General features: G+C 43.0%; 1 protein-coding gene across 2 annotated transcripts in view; it reads right to left on the reverse strand.

The window, feature by feature from the left end:
* camsap2b (calmodulin regulated spectrin-associated protein family, member 2b) overlaps window positions 1-21,508 on the reverse strand; it is a 69,911-nt gene extending 48,403 nt beyond the window's left edge. For both annotated transcript variants that reach the window (XM_077514091.1, XM_077514082.1), the window contains exons 1-2: window positions 20,948-21,508; window positions 12,236-12,495 (exon numbers count right to left, since the gene is read on the reverse strand). In XM_077514091.1, the coding sequence (XP_077370217.1) occupies window positions 12,236-12,495; window positions 20,948-21,092 (405 nt within the window). In that variant the 5' untranslated portion in view covers window positions 21,093-21,508. The remainder of the gene's footprint in view (window positions 1-12,235; window positions 12,496-20,947) is intronic.
* Window positions 21,509-21,887: the final 379 nt, after the last annotated feature.

The following is a 21,887-nucleotide window of genomic DNA, read 5'->3' on the forward strand; positions in this document are numbered from 1 at the left end:
TTTTTTAAGGCAGAAAACATTTAAAAATGTAACTATAAGATGTTCAATAACAAAAGAATAAATCACAAAAATTAAAATGTCTACAAATTTGCCAAAACTGTCAGAAAATTGCTAGTAGAAAAGTCTAAAAAAAAAAAATGTATGAAAAACAAAGTATGAAAGATTTAAAAACACATAATGCAAAAACTGAAGAAAAATGGCAGAAGAAAATTAATGTAAGTATTGGATCCTGGGTCGGCACGGTGGTTGACTGGTTAGCACGTCGCCTCCCAGTTCTGAGGACTCCGGTTCGAGTCCAGGCTTGGGTCATTCCTGGGTGGAGTTTGTGTGTTCTCCCCGTGCCTGCGTGGGTCTTCTCCGGGTACTCCGGTCTCCTCCCACATTCCAAAGACATGCATGGCGGGTTAATTGGGCGCTCCGAATTGTCCCTAGGTGTGCGTGTGAGTGTGGATGGTTGTTCGTCTCTGTGTGCCCTGCGATTGGCTGGCAACCAGTTCAGGGTGTCCCCCGCCTACTGCCCAGAGCCAGCTGAGATAGGCTCCAGCACCCCCCGCAACCCTCGTGAGGAATAAGCGGTCAAGAAAATGGATGGATGGATGGATATTGGATCCTGCATATATTTTTTGCGATGTGGTGCGGGGCCCGCTGTACAGTGCATTAGACTAACGCTAACACGCTATTTTTTTTTTTTTTTTTTTTTTTTTTTTTTTATCCAGATAGATTTCTGTTTATTTTTTTAGCCTAAAATGGCTCTTTTGACGGGAAAGGTTGCTGACCCATCATAGACTGAAGGTCAAGTTGACAGACACCTGCAAACTGTAGTGCAGTACAGTTTCGAGACTTAAAAAAAAGCCATGTGTTAAGCAGTGTGTAGACTGTGTGTGTGCGTGCAGGAGCCAGAAGGAAGCCCCATTCATGGAGACAGACACACCTTATAAGGGTGTGAATATGGCAGCGCGGTCACACTAGAGCAGTGCTTCTCAACTCTTTTCTGTCATGCCCCCCCAATAAGAAGAAAACTGTCGCACCCCCCCCCCCCCCTCCATTTGTCTATAAAATTGTTAGAAGCACACCTCTGCATAACACTGTATCCGTATTAACATATAAGAGAATTAAAAAAGAAAGAAATATGGACCAACTTACAACAAAGAATAGCTTTATTAACTGTAATAGAAAAGATTTAAAGTGCATCTGAAATTCAAAAATAAAATTAAATCATTAATTAAACTATAAACATTTTTTGACTGACCATGTCACACCATATGATACGGAAGAATAAAATTACATAAAATCAATAAATAATAATGCATTCAAACTGATCACCAACATTAACTCAGGAGCACAATATAAAAAAAAAAAAAAAAAAAAACTAACCTGCAAAACAAAAATATAAAAAATAATTTGTGCTGATTTTTTATTTATTTTTTTGCTCAGTGCAAACAAAACCCCTACACCACCGAGCGAATGCTCCCTGCGCACACTCTGCAAATAATGAGAGCACCACCGCCCCCTAATGTAGTGGAGGTGCAATTGCACTTTATTCTAGGACAGTAAAAAAAAAAATAATAATCTAAATAAAAAAATAAAAAAGCACGCCCCCCCCCCCCCCCTTGATGGAGTCTCGCGGCCCCCTGGGGGGGCCCGCCCCACTATTTGAGAAGCACTGCACTAGAGGAACCATCAGTATTCATCCTCACTATTATTGCACTACTGTATGCGTGTGTGTTTTTGTGTGACCTTGCTCAAAGGTATTTATAATAAACGTCAATGCAGCTGAGCAAACACATAAGTAGCCTCCTTGTCCCCAAACCCCCCCCCCCCCCCCCCAAAAAAAAGTGTCTGCTTCACACAGTCAAAACATGGGAGCAAAAAAAGTGTTTTTATGGCAGCTACTCGTAAGCTTGGTTACAAACAACAACACATAAAAACAAATACTCAACTGGAATCCCTTGTGGCAAACAAGAGTGCTTTTATGAAGGTTTGTGTCCTTCTACAGACAAATTCAATGACTACGCTATCCTTCTGGTCTCTAACTCTTTTCCATATCGGTCTTTTAACACTCGGCAGATAATTAAAGGGGGAGGTCATGCGCACATTCGTGAAGGTCTGACGGACTTTGCGGTGTGCGTGTTTAATGGCTTTGGGGGCAGTCGTACGCGCGGCAGACACACGTTGACTCACTGCGAGACCCCACCCTCCACTCTGCTGCAGTACCGCACGTCATCTCCTCCTCCTCCTCCTCCTCCTCCTTCGCTTCCTCCCTCGTACGTTGCCACGCTTTTTTCCTTTACTCCTCACGTCGCTCTCTTATTAACGGTTTCTACTCGTCAGCATCCCACAACCCTCCCATCCCCCCTTTTTTCCTGCATCCATTTGTCTTCTGACTGACTGACTTACTGCCACACTCCTCCTCGACATGAGTTATTCTTATTTTACAGTGGCTGGAAAAGCGTGAGGTCATCGGTTTCACCGCCTGTAACGTAAAGTGAAAAGCAAGCGCTTTGGCTTGAAAAGAAGGATTTGAAGGCGGCAGATACTGGAGACCCTGCAGGACAACTCATTGAGCAAGTGTGAGTAATAGTGACGGTTTTGGCCCCAGATCATACAGCAGGGGTGTCCAAACTTTTTCATTTGAGGGCCACATACAGAAAATCAGAAGGGCCACATAATGTTATGAAGAGAAATTGTGTAACTAACGGCCGACGAATTTGTGCAAAAATTCAAACAATTGGTGATTGATGAAGGCACAGTAAGTTTTTAATTGCGACGAGACGGGCCTTTTTTTGGAAAAAAGATGCCATACCGGAAGTTTCCATGAAGTTTCAGAATTAGTTTAAAAGAATCGGCCAGAAAAAGTGTTCACCAGTCGGGCGTTTGCTCACTAAGATGATGTTTGCCTTGGACATTTTCAAAAGGATTGTTTTAAAAAAAAAAAAAAAAACATCCTTGGATCAGTACTTTACAAAACACCAGGCAAAAAAAAAAAAAAAAAAAACACTTCTGAGAGAGGAGGACATGAACCAAAGAGGGCAAAAAACGATGAGGACAGCAGTTAAAAAGGTGAATGACCATCATTTTTATTCTTTACTCTATTCTTTGTTTTTTATATTATGCACAACTCTCATTTATTGTGCAATAATCTAATTGTAACATGTTTTTGTTACATGTTTTGATGCATCTTTATGCTTTATAAAACATTTATGTCTGAATTTTGGGAGGCTTGGAACGGATTAGGGCATTTACATGGAAAATGCGTCTCTAACTTACAAAATTTTCTACTTAAGAACTTTCTTCCAGAACCAATTAATTTCGTAAGTAGAGGTACCACTGTATACCGGAAAAGTGTTGCAGCGTTCCATTTGCATTTGTGTTATTTTTCGGAACAATATGATTCCAATTGAGCTCCATAATTTAGGGCTGGTCCACGAAAATCGGCGTATAAATGACGGCAATTGTTTTTAAGTTATATACCGTTTTTTCCCCGATGCGGCCCACTTGGTAATATATTTTCCTCCATGCAGCCCCTGAGCTAACATGAGTTTGACACCCCTGATTTAGACCAAACAATGTTAAAAAAAAAAAAAAAAAAAAAAAAAAAGGGAAAATAAAGTGCAAGGTAGCTAGCTTTGAGCGGGAGGAACATGTGTGTTCATGTCATGGTTCGGTTCTCAGCCTGTTGTGCTTTTTTGTGTGTGTGTTCCAGTGCCAACAACGAGGGGGGCGTTCCCCAGCCCCGCACCTGCATCGCGTTGGCAATTAGGCCTTTAAAAGGACTCCGAGCTGCACAGCAAGCTGTCGGATTATTATTTGCTCATCTTCATGTCCAAGTGTTCTCCGCGTTTCTCTGTTGGTAAAGTTGTTTGAATCGGCCGTCGTCTTTAGTTTACTAGTATTCACGTGTGTGTTTCCGCGTCGCCTTTTGTTGTTATTCTCGTGTGATTGATTCCGTGTGCATTTCGTGTCGTCCTTGCCGGTTGCAAGTGATTTTGTTTTTTCTAGTCCTTGCTGTTAGCAAGTGTTTTTTGTTACGTTAGTTCTCCTTGCCGTTTGCAAGCGATTTTGGTTATGTTAGTTTTCCTTGCAGTTGCAAGCGCTTTTTGTTACATTCGTGTTCCCTGCCTTTTGCAGGAGATTTGTGTTTTCCAATTCCTCCTTGCCTTTTGCAAGTGCCTTTTGTTACTTCCGTGTCCCTCGCCTGTGTGCAGGGACACCTCTGTAAATTTCGCCTACTTGCCTGCGAGCAAGCTTTTTGCAATCGGTTTATCACCAAAAATAAATCGAGATTGTTTTCCTCTTCTGAGCCTGCATTTCTGGGATCTGTTTTTCACCGACTCAGCTGAGTCGTGTCAGAATAATCCGACCATGGATCCCGCAGACTCGGAAAGGGTGAGACGGGCTTTGGCCAGCCAGGGACAACGGGTCGGGCAAACCGAGACCACCTTGATCGGTCTTCAAGAGGTGGTCGGCGGGCTAGCTCATCGTTGTGAGGAGATGTTCGGAAAACTCGAACAGCTCAGTTCCCGCGGGGTGCAGACCCCGGAACTTCCGCGTTCGGACACTGCCATGTCGGCGCTCCCGGTTACGCATAGAGAACCTGTTTTGCCCCACCCGTCACGCTACGATGGACAGCCTGGAGGTTGCGGTCAATTTTTGCATCAGTGTTCGCTCGTTTTTGACCAGCAACCGTTGACTTACGCTCGTGGTCCGTCCAAAGTAGCGTTCGTTATGAGCCTCCTGACTGGTCAAGCCGCTACCTGGGCTATGGTGGTGAGCAACGCGCGACCAGACCTTCGGTCCTCTTTTTCCAACTTTGTGGGTGAGTTTCAACGCGTGTTCGATCATCCGGTTAGGGGGAGAGAGGCCGGGGGTCGGTTGCTAGACTTAGTTCAGGGGAAGAAATCGGTCGCTGATTATTCCATCGAGTTTCGCATACTGGCCGCCGAGAGCGGGTTTGGAGACTGTGCGTTGCGGAGTGTCTTTCGTCGAGGACTTAATACACAGCTCAAGGATGAACTGGCAGTCCGCGACGACACAAGCTCGTTAGACGGTCTCATTGAACTCACGATCCGTTTGGACAATCGGATACGGGAACGGGGCCGAGAACGCGCTGTGGAGCGGCATGGAGCAGCCGCGAACGAGGACAGGTGCAGACTCTTCCTCAACGACGCCGCCGCCCGCACCCTTTCTGGACGTCTGCACCCAGAGGAGCGTCGTCGCCGGTGGCTCGCTGGTGCCTGCCTGTACTGCGGACAACCGGGGCATCGAGTGGCGTCGTGCCCAGCACGACCTACCCGCAAGACGCGACCGACCGCCCGACTAGGGGGCCGGGCCGATCAGCTCCTGAAGGCCGAGCCGGAAGCTGACCTGGGTAAGCACGAACCGGGGAGAACCGAACCCAACCCACCGTCGGGGTCGTCACTTAGTGATAGACGGCTAGAATTGTCGGGGGAGCTGTCGGGATACGGGTTGAGTGTTAGGGTGAGTGCGTTGATCGATTCTGGGGCGGATGATTGCTTTGTAGACCCGTGTGTGGTGGAAGCATTAGGAAGCCCGGTAGAGACCTTAGAAAAGGTTAAAAAGGTTTTCGACCTCAACGGGCACTTATTGGCGGAGGTCCGACTGTCTACCGGTCCTCTGAACTTAAAACTCTCGGGAAATCATGAGGAAAGAAGGAGGTTTTTTATTATGCCGTCCCGTTCTGCGCCCCTAGTGTTGGGCCTTCCCTGGCTACGAACCCATAATCCGGATATAGATTGGGAGAAGCCGGCTTTGGAGAACTGGAGTCCCTTCTGCCATGCCCACTGTCTGAAGTCGGCAGGAGGGACTACATCGGTGCCAGCAAGTTTAACCCCCGAACCGGTATGCCTAGACCACGTCCCCAAGGAGTATCATGATTTACGCAAAGTCTTTAGTAAAGATCATGCACAAGCATTACCGCCCCATCGTCCGTATGATTGTGCGATTGACCTGATTCACGGGGCACAGTTGCCGGGGTCACGGTTATATCAGGTGTCCCAGCCAGAACAGGACGCTTTACGGGAATATATTAATGAGTCGCTAGCATCTGGTCAGATACGCCCGTCCAAGTCTCCCGTAGGCGCGGGATTTTTCTTCATCGAGAAAAAAGATAAGACACTCCGCCCTTGCGTCGACTACCGGGGCCTAAATGATATCACAGTTAAGAATAAATATCCCCTTCCCTTGCTCGACTCAGCGTTCGCTCCGTTACAGTCGGCCCGAATTTTTTCTAAGTTAGACCTGAGAAGCGCCTATCATTTGGTGAGAATTCGGGAAGGGGACGAGTGGAAGACTGCATTCAAGACACCACTCGGACACTTCGAGTACTGTGTCATGCCTTTTGGGCTGACTAATGCCCCAGCCGTGTTCCAATGTTTAATTAATGACGTCCTTAGAGACATGTTGAACACTTTTTGCTTTGTGTACCTCGATGATATCCTGATCTTCTCACGCGATATTCACGAGCATAGGCAACATGTCCGCCTGGTCCTCCAGCGCCTATTAGAAAACCGGCTCTACGTGAAGGCAGAGAAGTGCGAGTTCCACGCCAAGTCTGTGCAGTTCCTGGGTTTCATTATCGAGGGAGGGCAACTGCGGGCGGATCCGGTAAAAACTCAAGCCGTGGTCGAGTGGCCGACCCCCAAAACCCGTAAACAGCTACAACGATTTTTGGGATTCGCTAATTTTTATCGTCGCTTTATCAAAGACTATAGTTTACGGGCAGCCCCCCTTACTAAACTGACGTCAAGTAAAGTACCCTTTAGGTGGTCACCTGTTGCTGAAGATGCATTTCTGAAATTGAAACAGCAGTTTGTAAACCCGCCAGTGCTCATCCACGCTAATACAGATTTGTCTTTTGTGGTCGAGGTTGACGCGTCGGATTCAGGAGTGGGGGCGGTCCTGTCCCAGCGGTCGCCAGAAGACGGGAAGCTCCATCCCTGCGCCTTCTTCTCCCGGCGACTGAGTCCAGCTGAGGCGAACTACGACGTCGGGAATAGGGAACTTCTGGCAATCGTCTTGGCTCTTCAAGAGTGGCGACACTGGCTGGAGGGCGCCAAGGAACCCTTTAGAGTGTTGACGGACCACAAAAACCTGGCATACCTTCGGTCGGCCAAGAGACTCAACTCGCGGCAAGCACGATGGGCCTTACTGTTCACAAGGTTCAACTTTGTCGTGGACTACCGCCGGGGATCCAGGAACCAGAAGCCAGACGCCTTGTCCCGGATCCACGATGCGGCCACGCCGGAGGCAGAAACGGAACCGGTCCTACCCGCACATTGCTTTATGGGGGCAGTTCGATGGGAGGTCGAGAGACGAGTCATGGAAGCACAGGAAGGGATTGCTGTTCCGGAGGAGTGCCCGGCTGAGAAACTGTTTGTCCCTGAGCCGGTGCGGGCTGAGGTCCTCCAGTGGGGTCACACCTCACGAGTTGCTTGTCACCCGGGAATTAACCGGACTCTTGCCTTGGTCGGCCAGCGGTTTTGGTGGGCCGACATGAAAAAGGACGTTACTGAGTTCGTCAAGGCATGTACCGCTTGTGCGTGCGGGAAATCGTCCCACCAACCGCCGATGGGACTGTTAAGGCCGCTACCCATCCCGGCGCGGCCTTGGTCGCACATCTCGCTAGACTTTATCACCGGCCTCCCCCGGTCCAGGGGAAACACGGTCATCATGACAGTGGTCGACCGATTTTCAAAATTAACTCACTTTGTTGCCCTCGCCAAACTGCCATCTTCCTGGGAAACTGCACAACTCCTCGTTCGTCATGTCTTCCGTCTTCATGGCATTCCAGTGGACTTGGTGTCCGACCGTGGTCCTCAATTCATCTCCCAGGTCTGGAGGAAATTCTGCAAGCTGTTGGGCGCCACAGTCAGTCTGTCTTCCGGATATCACCCCCAGACCAACGGCCAAACGGAAAGGGCCAACCAGGACCTTGAAGCTGCTCTGCGATGTGTTTGCCTGCACAACCCGGAATCCTGGTCGTCGCACCTCTCCTGGATCGAGTACGCCTCGAACACTCTGCCGTCCTCTGCGACAGGTCTCTCACCCTTCAAGGCGGCGTACGGCTACCAGCCACCTCTGTTCCCTTCTCAAGAAGGTCCCGTCGAGCTGCCCACCATTCAACATCACCTCCGGCGGGCCCACAAGGTATGGCGGGAGACCCGAGCGGCGCTATCCCGTTCAGCGGCCCGCAATAAGGAGATTGCGGACCGTCGGCGGCGTCCGGAGCCTTCGTACCAGCCAGGAGACAAGGTCTGGCTCTCATCCCGGGACATGCGTCTGGCTGGCTGCTCAAAGAAGTTGGGTCCGCGCTACATCGGACCATTTGAAATACTCACCATCATCAACCCCGTAACTGTGAAACTCCGTCTGCCGCCTTCACTCAAGGTCCATCCAGTGTTCCACGTTTCCCTCCTCAAGCCAGAGACTCCCAGCCCGCTGAACCCACCTGCACCCGCGCCGCCTCCTCCCCGAGTGGTCGATGGGGATCCTGTCTACACGGTCAAAGAAATCTTGGACTCAAGGTGCAGGGGCCGGGGCTTCCAGTATCTGGTCGACTGGGAAGGTTACGGACCGGAGGAGCGGCAATGGATCCCCCGCTCCTGGATCCTGGACCCGTCTTTGCTCGACACCTTCTATGCTGCTCATCCAGATAAGCCAGGTGGTCCGCCAAGGGGCGTCCGTTAAGGGGGGGGTACTGTCATGGTTCGGTTCTCAGCCTGTTGTGCTTTTTTGTGTGTGTGTTCCAGTGCCAACAACGAGGGGGGCGTTCCCCAGCCCCGCACCTGCATCGCGTTGGCAATTAGGCCTTTAAAAGGACTCCGAGCTGCACAGCAAGCTGTCGGATTATTATTTGCTCATCTTCATGTCCAAGTGTTCTCCGCGTTTCTCTGTTGGTAAAGTTGTTTGAATCGGCCGTCGTCTTTAGTTTACTAGTATTCACGTGTGTGTTTCCGCGTCGCCTTTTGTTGTTATTCTCGTGTGATTGATTCCGTGTGCATTTCGTGTCGTCCTTGCCGGTTGCAAGTGATTTTGTTTTTTCTAGTCCTTGCTGTTAGCAAGTGTTTTTTGTTACGTTAGTTCTCCTTGCCGTTTGCAAGCGATTTTGGTTATGTTAGTTTTCCTTGCAGTTGCAAGCGCTTTTTGTTACATTCGTGTTCCCTGCCTTTTGCAGGAGATTTGTGTTTTCCAATTCCTCCTTGCCTTTTGCAAGTGCCTTTTGTTACTTCCGTGTCCCTCGCCTGTGTGCAGGGACACCTCTGTAAATTTCGCCTACTTGCCTGCGAGCAAGCTTTTTGCAATCGGTTTATCACCAAAAATAAATCGAGATTGTTTTCCTCTTCTGAGCCTGCATTTCTGGGATCTGTTTTTCACCGACTCAGCTGAGTCGTGTCAGTTCATGCCTTAACTTGAATTAGAATAAATCATTTTTTTGTTTTTTTTTGTTTTTTTTTTACAATTACGCCGTGATTTTGTAATCTAATTTTGTAAATAATAATAATAACACTAATAATTGTTGAATTACGTTTGGGTTAAGTTTTGGTGGAATGTTTTACTTTTTTTCAGGGTTAAGAATGACATTCACTAGCAATGAAAAATAATTTGATGTGTTAGAATATGCTTGAATACAGTCAACGAGAGTGTGCATTAGAAAGCTATAAACTATGAAACTTGAAACTATAAAAATGCACTGAGTGGAAAGCAGATTTGGACATAAACAATCCAAAGAAGAAAGGAAAAGAAAATGAGTCGCAGGTGGCGAGCATATTGAACGTTTGTGAAGCTTTGTGAGCAAAGCTTCGATTAAAATCTACTGCTTGACAATGTTACTGGAATTGCTTGTCTAATTTCGTTTGCGTCGGACGCAGCTGCTCAGGTGAATATGTAAAATCTCAAACGATGAACAACCACAACCTAAACTTACTCCTAGCTAGCTCGTCTCCACCTTCCTTTCCCAGTTGTGAAATAAAATGGTCTTATTGAGCATTTTAGCAGATCTCCATCCCCCATGACGTCATTGTACCAACACTGGACGCATATAAACGTCCTTGACCGATGATTTACAACGATACCCTGAAGCTTTCAAACATGTGTTCAGCAAAACTACAAGCATCATCCACTCCAGTAGTGGAAAGATTCATTCCAGCTGTAACTTGTAACTTTTACAGAGGGAATCCTCGGAGACGGGCGAGAGGCGTGTGAGACGTGTGGAGGCAGGTGACAAAAGGGAGAGACGGAAGAAAGGAAGCGTGCGAAAGATGGCAGAAGGGAGGAGTCGGGGGAGGGGAGGGCACACTGCAATGCAGACAGACACCTTTTGAAAAGATGGCCGCCAACCATGAGACGTTTCTGCCACATGTTGTGACTCTTGTCATCAAGCCAGAAAAAAATAAAATAAAATACTTTTGCGCTTAGAGCCTCAACAGGTTAACTGTTCATCATTTACTGTGTTTTAGAATGATTTTTTTGGGACTTTTATGTAAATGATAACACAACAGAAGAAAAATCGGTGGCATCAGAACAGTCCAACTGAATGATTGATGAGTGTCAATTTCATGACATCATAGCCACATTTTATACAGTACTGTACTTTTATTGACCACAATGTATAGATAGTTGAATCTCAATCGACAGGACATTCGCTCATGACAGGCAGTAGTGCAAGAATCTATTTTAGCCTCATTTGCATTATGACACAAAAAAAATCTACCTGATATAGTTTTAAAAAATCAGCCCAATTTATTAAAAAAAAAAAACAAAAAACTGACCAGTTTATGAAAAAAATATCTAATTTATTTTAAAAAATCTGTCCAATTTATTTAAAAAACAAAAAAACTAACCAATTTATGAAAAAAAAAAAATACCCGATTTATTTAAAAAAAAATAAAATAAATGACCAATTTATTGAAAAATATCTGCCTGGATCATTAAAAGAAAATCAGCCCCATTTATTTAAAAAAAAAATCTAACCAACTTATTAAAAAAAAAAAAAAAATCCCAACTTATTAAAAAAAAAAAATCTGCACGATTTATTAAAACTCTATTCCACACAAGAATTCTTAACGATTAATAAATCGACAAAATAACATTCTGATCTTTTCGTGATTTTCGCAGGCTTTAAATCTCGACTAAAAACTTATTTCTGCACTCTAACATGCAAACTAGTGTCTCGCCCTGCCTTGTCCCGGCATATCGATTTTGGCCTGTTTGACTTCCACTTCTCCTCCACACCTTCTTTGAGCAGAAGAGTGAGCTCGGCTGTACATTTTGGAATTAGGTGCTACATATATATACATATATGCTATATGCTATATATATATGCTACATATATACTTGACTTTGCTTGAATTGATTGTTATGCCTATACTTGGTTTTGATTGATGCAACAATATCTTTTTTTTTTTTTTTTTTTTATGGATTGCATTAAGAGAAGCGCATGTCAGAATGCACCATGAAAATAACTTGGATTTTTGAGTAACATTAAAAATGCTTGACTATCAGCATCCCACGAGCTCTCAGCATTCATTGTAATCACATACGGTATTGTGAAAATATTAACAGACTTTCTTTTTTTTTTTTTAGTATCATGGCCTCAAGTTAGGTGACGCGTGTTTACCCAGCGCAGTCCAATGACAGATACTGAACAGTAATGAGTTGCTATAGGAAACCCATCATTAGCGGCTGTTTTTCTTTGAGCATCACACATCGTAAGGAGAGTCTCATAGTAGAACCCAAACACACACAGAACCCTTGAATACATCAAGACACTAGGGGTGTTAAAAAAAAATCGATTCGGCGATATATCGCGATACTACATCGCGCGATTCTCGAATCGATTCAATAATAGGCAAAATCGTTATTTTTTTTTTTTTTTTTTTTTTAGGATTCACACCTTAAGCATGGAAGAATGTTATATGAACGGAACATTAAGCCTTAATATTTTATTTTAATGCTGTTTAAACATGAAACAGATTACAACCTCTATAAGACTTAAATTTCAGATAAATAAATAATACATTTTCATATAAATCTTACACTCTACAAGCTTACTGATTAGTATTTTCTAAATTTGAATGAAAAAAAATCGCAACAATCGACTTATAAATTCGTATCGGGATTAATCGGTATCGAATCGAATCGTGACCTGTGAATCGTGATACGAATCGAATCGTCAGGTACGAGGCAATTCACACCCCTACAAGACACGATCACTCACCATGAGTATCGGCGTGCTGGTCAGATCTCTCTCTGTGACGAGTCTGTCCTGGTCGGTGACGTATAAACCTTTCTGGGCCAGAGCCTGGATGACGGCGTTGTGACCCAGTAAAGGTTTGACGGCATCGCTCCGAAGAATCAGGCTTCCCGCTCGGCAGTAGAGCTCCGCGGACTGGAGGAGGCTGGCCACCGGTGGCTTCAGGTGCTCCTGGTTGTACTGGTCCCTGTAGAACGGCTCCACCAGCTCGTCTGGCACTTCGTCTGCATGGCAGGAGAAAGAGAGGATCAGAGACGAGGTAGTGTTAGAGTGGACGCATTCTTGATCTCGTTGCCACTAACTATAGATGGGAAGAATGTTGTTGCAAAGCAGATAAAATCTGAATCAGTCTTAGTTTGCTGTTTAACTCATTTGCTCCCAATAATGTGTAAATACGTTTTTTTTATGTTCTAAGTGTCCCAAAGACGTATTTATACGTTTTTTTGCTTTGTTTGTTTTTTTATGCTAGTGCATACAGAAGGCTTTGATGCAGCCTCTCAACTGCAAAGAACAGTTGCAGAAATGGTAGTTATTACACAAACGGCCAGCAGGTGGCAGCAGAGCAAAGGAGATAAACCAGGGCCATCTAGAAAAAAAGCTAAATTACTTACAATTTTGAATTGATTTGTGAAAACTGATGAAACTTAGCTCTCTTCTAATGCTAATTTCTGCAAAATGGAAACAGATAGAAACATACTTTTTTTTTTCCTGATTGAAGAAGAGACTTTAATCTTTCTTTTGATAGATTCCATGCTTTTATAGCAATAGAACACAATATTCTGTGGGCCTTGCAAAATCAGTCAAAATCCAGTAAAACAGCCGGGAGCGAACGGGATTGCGAAATGTGAAAATGGCCTCGAGTGAATGAGTTTTAATAGACACAAGGAGACATATTTTCACTGTACAATCACTATAGCTAGGGTGACCAGATTTTCCAGATTAAAAAGCAGGACACTTCAGTTTTGCTGATAAAATTGTGAAAGATGGACGTCGTGCGCCTGACTGGGACCCATCGCTAGTGCTAAATGCTATCTTAGCCGACAGTTCAACAGCGCTAAACAAGCCAGTGCGCTCACTCACTCAAGCCCAATTCACACTGACTGCGGAACGGCTGCGGTGCGTTTTCCGTACGGCGGCCGTACGGACGCCGCAAGGACTGCAATTCACACCGTTGCGTGTTCGGAAATCTACTCCCGACAGACCACGAGATCACGCTGACGAGTTGAGTACGTCTTTGGGACACTTACAACATTAAAAAAAAAAAAAAAAAAAACGTATTTACACGTTATTGGGAGCAAATGAGTTAACTTCTGTTTGTGTCAAAATACTGTCAAAAGAACAATAAAGAAAGCAGTGGCCTAAGACTTTTTCAGGGTACCGTATACATTTTTTTTTTCTTGCTTACATACCGATTTATCTCAATGCATCACCACAATGCACTCAGACATTTCATCAAACACTTACAAGTCCACAGATTAAATCTTCACCGTTCCGGAATGTACGACTAATCGCTGCAAATGACATGTCTGTTTGTGCTTCGAAATAAAGACAGCCAGCTATTTTCTTCAAATCTGATTTACGTGATGAGGTAACGGGATTAGAGTTGTCTTCTTCGCGCAGTGCGGGCTCCTCATTCCACAACCAGACGCAAGTGCACAATAGACACACAAGCATATCTGCCATCGGGTTTGTTTAGTCACATGGTCTGCAGTGTCACACACACTGCAGCTCACCTCATATTAGTCATGCAAGATCCTGTCTGTGCACATGTACAGTATGTAATTCAGTCTGAGTGTGTGCAAGTGGGAATAAACAACAGCAAAGTAGTTCAGCTCGAAGAAATATTAAAAAAAAAAAAAAAAAAGAGAGAGAAAAACCCAACTTAGGATCAAACCGCTACTTGTTTCCAGTGGTTGTTAACACAGCTTGCTCCCCGTGCAGTATTTAAATCAACAGGCGAATTAAAAACACTTTATTATCCTGTACTTTGTAAGCGATCCAGTGGAAGCTAGTCACAACTTTAATGACTCTGACAACCTCACTGAATTAAATCTTAAGTGAATTATCCAGTTTGCAATGGTTCTCGATGAAAGAGTAAGCCTTGGTGGAGGCAAAATTTTACAATGTTCTTTTTGTGTGCAACTGAGTGGCGGCGTTTACTCTACATATTTGAAAACATTTTTTTTGCGAGAAAATCTGCCCGGACTAAAGGGGAAAATATCTTTTGTGTTGGCCATCAAAGAGGAAAAAGACGGGAAGTAACTGCAACAGGAAGTCCAGGAACGTAGATGACGGCCTGGCTGGGATACCCCCAGGACACAGCTCAGCAATGTTTATCTGCTAACATTGCAACTACACTTGGTGGAAAAATAAAGTGAGAACGCACACCTTTCAAAAATATAATACAACCCAGTCCATGTTCTTGGTAAAAAAAAATTAAAAAAAAATGGATACATAAGCTATTTGTTTTTGCGCCTTCAAGCCATTGTTACAATACATCGTTTCACACATGCCTTTTAGGAGACCCTGTAAAATGAATTTGGTCATCCAAATTGACTGTGGCACTCTTGTACCCGCTGTCCTTTTTTCTTTGCTTTGATGATAAAAGAGAATAACATCAGAGCCATCTAAGGGCATCTGGAAAGCGAGCGTCTGCAACGTACATCAACGCCAGTCCGGGTCGTTGCAGGGTCTGTTACCATGAAAACAATCACACGTGACTGTCGCGGTTCCGTCTGGATTTAGCAATGTAGCATATCATTAATTCTTCTGCATTTTATGACTGCCCCAAAGCACCAAGCAAAAACATCATAACTCAAAAAGTACTTGAATAACTCCGACAAAACTTTATAAAGCGGTGTGTTATGATCCATCAGAAAAAAATAGTTATTCAATATCCAGGAGTTTTCATATATTAAAAAAAAACAAAAAAAACATTTTTTTTAAACAATACCAATCACTTTGCAATGTGCATCACTGCCACCTACTGGACTGGAGTGGAACATTAACTGCAACTATGGTATCCCGACAGTACGATATTATCACGATATATGAACCTCGTGATACAATAATTATCACAATATTGTTGGGAGGTTGGCAATATATATATATATATATATATATATATATATATATATATTAGGGGTGTTAAAAAAAATCGATTCGGCGATATATCGCGATACTACATCGCGCGATTCTCGAATCGATTCAATAATAGGCAGAATCGATTTTTTTTTTTTTTTTTTTTTTTTTTTTTTTTTTTTTTTTTTTTTTTTTTAGGATTCACACCTTGAGCATGGAAGAATGTTATATGAACGGCACATTAAGCCTTAATATTTTTATTTTAATGCTGTTCAAACATGAAACAGATTACAACCTCTATAAGACTGAAATTTCAGATAAATAAATAATACATTTTCATATAAATCTTACACTCTACAAGCTTACTGATTAGTATTTTCTAAATATGAATGAAAAAAAATCGCAACAATCGACTTATAAATTCGTATCGGGATTAATCGGTATCGAATCGTGACCATTCGTATCGGGATTAATCGGTATCGAATCGAATCGTGACCTGTGAATCGTGATACGAATCGAATCGTCAGGTACTAGGCAATTCACACCCCTAATATATATATATATATATATATATATATATATATATATATATATATATATATATATATATATATATATATATATATATATATATATATATATATATATACATAAAGGGAAAAAGGTCTTGTGATACTATACAAAAACTCATGATATTCTAATTTAAAAAAAAAAAAGCTCATGTTTAAAAGAAAAAGCACAATATTTTGTATTTATAAATCCAGTTTGTCCATATGTGCAAAAATCAGATCGGCTTTTCCCATTGGACTGGTTAATTTGCTTATATGGATGTTTTGTTTCTGTAGAACAAAAAATGCAAATACTGTACAAATAAACATGAGCAATTGCATGTAAATGTTTCGTTGAGACACTGCTATTTAGTTGAGGTCAAACTTGTATACAGTATATAGTTCAAATAGTACAGCTAACAGCCTCAATAATATTGAGGCAATTGCACGGACTCATTGTGAATTGGGTCAATTTGTTGAGGAACTCTACAACTAGCGTGGGTCTTAAACATAGATGGACAAAACATGCCTAATTAAAATAAAGTGCACTAATAAAATAACCACCAGAGGGTACTTCAACTGCAAAAATGGAAAACAACAGATGTACTGCTTTTAATATCGTAACATTACGACAATATGGTGGCAATTTTAATGTTGCGATATTGCCGTTATTGTTAGATCCAAGATGCTGTAAAGCATGGAGAAGTGATGACGAGTTAAAGGACCCATGACTGATAGTGGTCCTAGAAAAAAAAATAAAATAAATAAATATTTTTGTGATATAGAGGGGTCCAAAGTGAGACTTTCTTCACATTTTCTTTTTTTATTAGCAGAGAAGCTTACAAACAGGTACTGTAGTTTGTCTTCTACCTGCACAATAGTGAATCACGGTCTAGGGGGTAGAAATCCACCACGAGTCTCGGCAGATATCGTCGCTCTACTTAGAGTGGTTGCGCTTGTACATATTCATGAGGTGGACTCGATGGACAAATTAGTCATCTGCTTTTATTGCTGTTACTGGTTAGTTGTTATTTTTCCCTGTTTGATTTTTGAATGTTTGAAGACAGTCTCCTCTCCACAAACATCACTTATTCCAATCTAGGCCGCACAGCCTCTGGGTTATGGCGATGAATTGGGCCACAGTTCTTGGCAAAGCCCGAAGCGGAAAGTATGTCACCAGAGGGACAAGTGTGGGGGAGGGGACGAGGGAAAAAGGAGGGTTTGAAAGAGCAACAGTATGGTGTTCTCACATGTTGCCTTCCCTGTCTAGCTTGCGCGTCCCGCCATCGGTTCATGGTCGCTGGTGGTTGAAAAGGAAATCACGTGTGGCTGAGGTTAACACACTGTCTGATTAACGGGAAGCATTCGATCGCCGGCCAGTTGATTGTCCTGTTCTCAGGAACAGTTCAAGTGGGCGCACGGCTCTTTAAAGAGTCCACGAGCTGTTGCAGTTTCACAGCCAATCAGCATTTACGTTAGTGTTGTTCCGATACCGATACTGGTATCGGCAGATGTGCCGATACTGCATTAAAACAGTGGTATCGGTATCGGTGACTACTCACCAGTAACATGCCGATACCATTAATTCCAACACTAATATAGGATTTTAGATGCAGCATCTTGTGTCTTGCTCGTGCACGATGTTCACTGGTATGTGACATGATCACTGCATGCCGATCTAAGATATCCTATTGGCCCTTGAATGCTTTGAACCAATAGTAGGACAGCTTTTTCATGTTGAGGAAAAAAAACTTTAAGTATCGGTATGGTATCGGTATCGGCCGATACTGCAAATCTGGGTATCGGTATCGGTTGCCAAAAAACGGTATCGGAACAACACTAATTTACATCCATGAGGATAAAAAAAACATCACAACTCCACATCAAGTCATAAGTCCAGTTGATTTGGCAGATTTCAATACAAGTGGCCAGAAAAGCTCAAATCTGTGACATGTGCAGGGACAGTTCCAATGGAAGTTGACTGCCAACTACTTAGAGTGTTGGATAATCCGACAGACCTATTAAAAGTAGGGCCCAACCAACATGGATTTTTGTAGGCCGATGCCAATATTTGTCAGAAAAAAATATAGGTTACAGATTAACTGGATGAATACAAAAAATATATATCTATAGCATTTTTTTCCCCCAGATGCATTTCAATGCGTGTGAATTATACACAGATTTTTATTGTTGGCGGATCAGTCTGAGCCGTATTCCTCGCGATTGGTCTGTATCAACTATAAATAAATTACTTAAAAAAAACAAAAAAAACAATTCGGTCTCCAGTTTTTTTCCAGTGCAAATGGTTCTCACATAAAAATGACTACACATAATTGTTGAACAAGAAAACATTAAGAACTAATTTTGTACATTTTTCCCACAAAAATCAACTCACTCAAAATGCATACAATTTCAAATGTGCAAAGAAATATCATGCCTACTCATGTACCACCTTAAGTGCAACTAAGACATGACTGTCATCTAGTGGTGAATGGTGATATTACAAATCAAAACTACAGTCTGCATATTCGCAGTTTTGCACCCGCAGAGTTGCATATTTGTGAATTTGTTCTTTTTTTTAATCATCCATCCATCCATCCATTTTCTTAACAGCTTACTCCTAACAAGGGTCGCGGGGATGCTGGAGCCTATCCCAGCTGGCTTCAGGCAGTAGGCAGGGTACACCCTGAATTGGTTGCCAGCCAATCGCAGGCTTTTTTTTTTAATCAATATATTTGTTTTCTATATTTTTGATCATCCTGGATTTTATCCCCACTACCCCCAGTTTTAAATACCAATATTTGGGGTTTGCAGTTTAAAAAAAAAAAAAAAAAAAGGTTGGGAAAATAATTCAATCTGGCCAATTATCTTGGCCGATGTTTGAAGGGCCATAATCTGCCGATTTTAATCAGCCGGCCAATTAATTAATCTGGCCCTAATTAAAAGTCAAAACTAAAACTGCAGTACTAACTTTTTAATAGTAGAATTAAGTGTAACACAATGAACATTATATCTGTGACTTTTGCTCGACTTTTACAACCTTCGTATACGTAGCTTTGGTCATCTATCTACGGCTGCAACATATAGTGACAGACACAGCAAGTCAGATGACAGAAGGGTCAATTAATCTGTGCGTCCACCTGTTGCCATTTATACAACAGCATAATAGCTTGGTTTAACTAAGCAAGTCCACGACAGCATCATTATATTGGCGGGGTAGATATAAATTTGTTTGGTGGTGTGCATCATGTGCAGTGGGATTTTGCTCACCTAAAATATTTGCCTTGGCTCAATAATGTTTGGAAGCACTGATCTAACTAATCATATGGCAGATTTTTTTTGGTCCATTGAGAAATAATATTTTGCAATAGACAAGTGACAGTGGGTTTGACTTACGAGTACTAGGCTAAAAATACACAAATGATGTGTCATGATGTGGAAAATTATGAGCAATTCTGTCTTACATAAAGTCCAATGGGATACTCGAGGGAAAACATGTATTCATAGCCTGTCTGACATTACTAAATGGGTGATTAATCCTCAATCAGTGTTTCAGAGTAAAAAAAAACTGTTGTTGTTTTTTTTCAGGTGCAGATCTCAGCACCCGCTGACCTCTGTATGACCTCTGGTCCTCATGGTTTGCATCTATGATTGCGGTTTTAATCTTTTACTGTTTTGAGAAGTGGCTGCATGTTTCTGTACGAACCTGTGCAAACGTGGTGGAAATACAGACAGTTCTCTGGATTGTTTCAAACTCCCCGGTTAACACTGTCCCCACTGTCCCATAAAAATAAAAAATATACATGACTTGGACTCTTTCACTGTTTCTAGACTCCCCCCATAAGCCTTCAAAGATCAACAATTGAATGTTTCTGTGTGAATCCGAGCAAATGTGGTGGCCACACAGACAGATCTCGGGACTGTTTCAAGCTGTGAACACAGTAAGCATTGTCCTGTAAAAATACACACATTTATGGCATGCACAGTTTCAATCTTCTGAGCATTTCAACCCTTTGCTTGATTTAGACACTGGTCAGATTTGACCCCAACTGACCTCAGTGTCAGTGGCAGTTTGGTCTGTGCATTATGTTGGGGCCTGACAGGGCGCAACATGCCCATTTTTTGTTTTGTTTTTATTTTTAAATGCGGCATGAAATGGTTTTCAATTGTAGAATGGCGTCACATGTTAATTATCGGTGTTGTTATGGAGAATTCGCGCCCCCTATTTATGTCGGCCTCTGTAAAAGTAATGGGTGAAGATCTTGGGGAATGGTTGGAAATGTACAGTAAGTTACACTTATCAACATTGAGAAGAATGAGCAAAAGATGCAGGTATGAAGACAGCTTTAGTCTTTAGTACAGTAGGCCTATGTTATTTTACAGTAACTTGTGGGCTCTCACACTAGAAATGCCTACGAACTAGGGCTGGGTATTGCCGCCAACCTCACGATACGATACGTATCACGATACAGGGGACACGATACGATACGTATCGCGATACATATGTATCCAAAATAAGACACTTTTTTTTTTTAAACAAAATATAGGAAAATTGGTACATTGAGACACGTGCCATGTTAAGTTTATCAATAAATGTTGACATTCTTCCTCTGCTTTCAGTTTTCTTAGCAAGACACAGTGTCCAATCGCCGGTGATCTATTTTTGCATTAATTGAAGGCAATTAACTTCAAAGACGCTGCTGGTTTTTATTTTTTAGGTACAATGCAAGCCGCAAAGGCAAACGTGAACTGCCGATTTAAAGTTAACAAGCAATATCGATTCTGACGCCTGCGTATCGATACGTGTATTGTGATGAGGCCCGCAACGATATATTGCCGTATGGATTTTTTGAGCACACCCCTACTACGAACTTTGTAGCACTATTGAAATATGTTAATTCATAAAATCTACAAGTAGCAGAATGACGTACGTTATTTTCATGGCTGTCAAACGTCAAAACGGTCAAATTTGACCAAAGCAATAAGGGTTGAAGGGTTTACAGTATTCCACCACGGATGGGGAAAATATGATGGGGGCGCCACCTACCCGAGCCAAACGCCTTGGCCACCAACCACGTCAGGCTGGAGGAGATCTTCGCCCTGGTGAAGTCATAGTGCTCAAAGCTCCTTATGGCGGGGACGATGAAGGTCCGCCGAACGCCGCCGCCGTCGTGCGCCGCCGCATCTCCCATCGTCTCTGCTCCACTGCGGCAGGGTCGAGGAGGAGGAGGAGGAGGAGGAGGAACCGAAGCGAGTCAGGCGGCGCAGGAATTCCTCCCGACGGGTGACATCGCGTCCGTTGGAACTCAAAAAACGCAGCTCGGAGAAAAAATGATAGCTTCCGGATGGTTGGAGCCGGGATCTTCGATTCCAAAACTCACATCACTATCACGTCCTTCCTTGTGCTACAGTTGAGTGGATTTCTCCCCATTCCCGAGCTCAACGACATCCACGGAGATAACGGAGCTTCCAGGAGAAACTTTCACACGAGGACGCTCGTTCCCATTTTTGCTCTTTTTTTCTTTTCTCGCCTCGCTCCCTCTTTTCCACGCCGAGCCGTCTCTGCGTTTTTCTAACAGAACCGAGCCGAGCAGTGAGCGAACTGCGCATGCTCGATCCACCCACCCAGTACATCACAGTCATACTCACATTCATCTCGATCATGTATTGCACAGTATTCAAAGTCTTGTTTGTTAACTCATAGCCGCATTTCCTAAACTTATCGGCCTTTCACATAACATATAACCATATTTGATTTCAAAGTCATCCTGTAATTATTTTTATACCGTGCATATAAATGAAACTGCAAATACCATTTCAATTTTAAAATTGTCAATACAGTTTATGAAGCACAGCACACATTATTCTACTTGTCGCAGCGGGAAATTAAAGTAATTTATAAGAAAGAAATCAATTGGGCCAATTTTTAGCTCTCTGTCGCCCCCATTTGAATGTTCGCTAGTTGTTTCAAAACAGTGAGGTAAAAC

Source organism: Festucalex cinctus, chromosome 1, assembly GCF_051991245.1.
Source record: "Festucalex cinctus isolate MCC-2025b chromosome 1, RoL_Fcin_1.0, whole genome shotgun sequence".
In the NCBI taxonomy this organism is placed as follows: domain Eukaryota; kingdom Metazoa; phylum Chordata; class Actinopteri; order Syngnathiformes; family Syngnathidae; genus Festucalex; species Festucalex cinctus.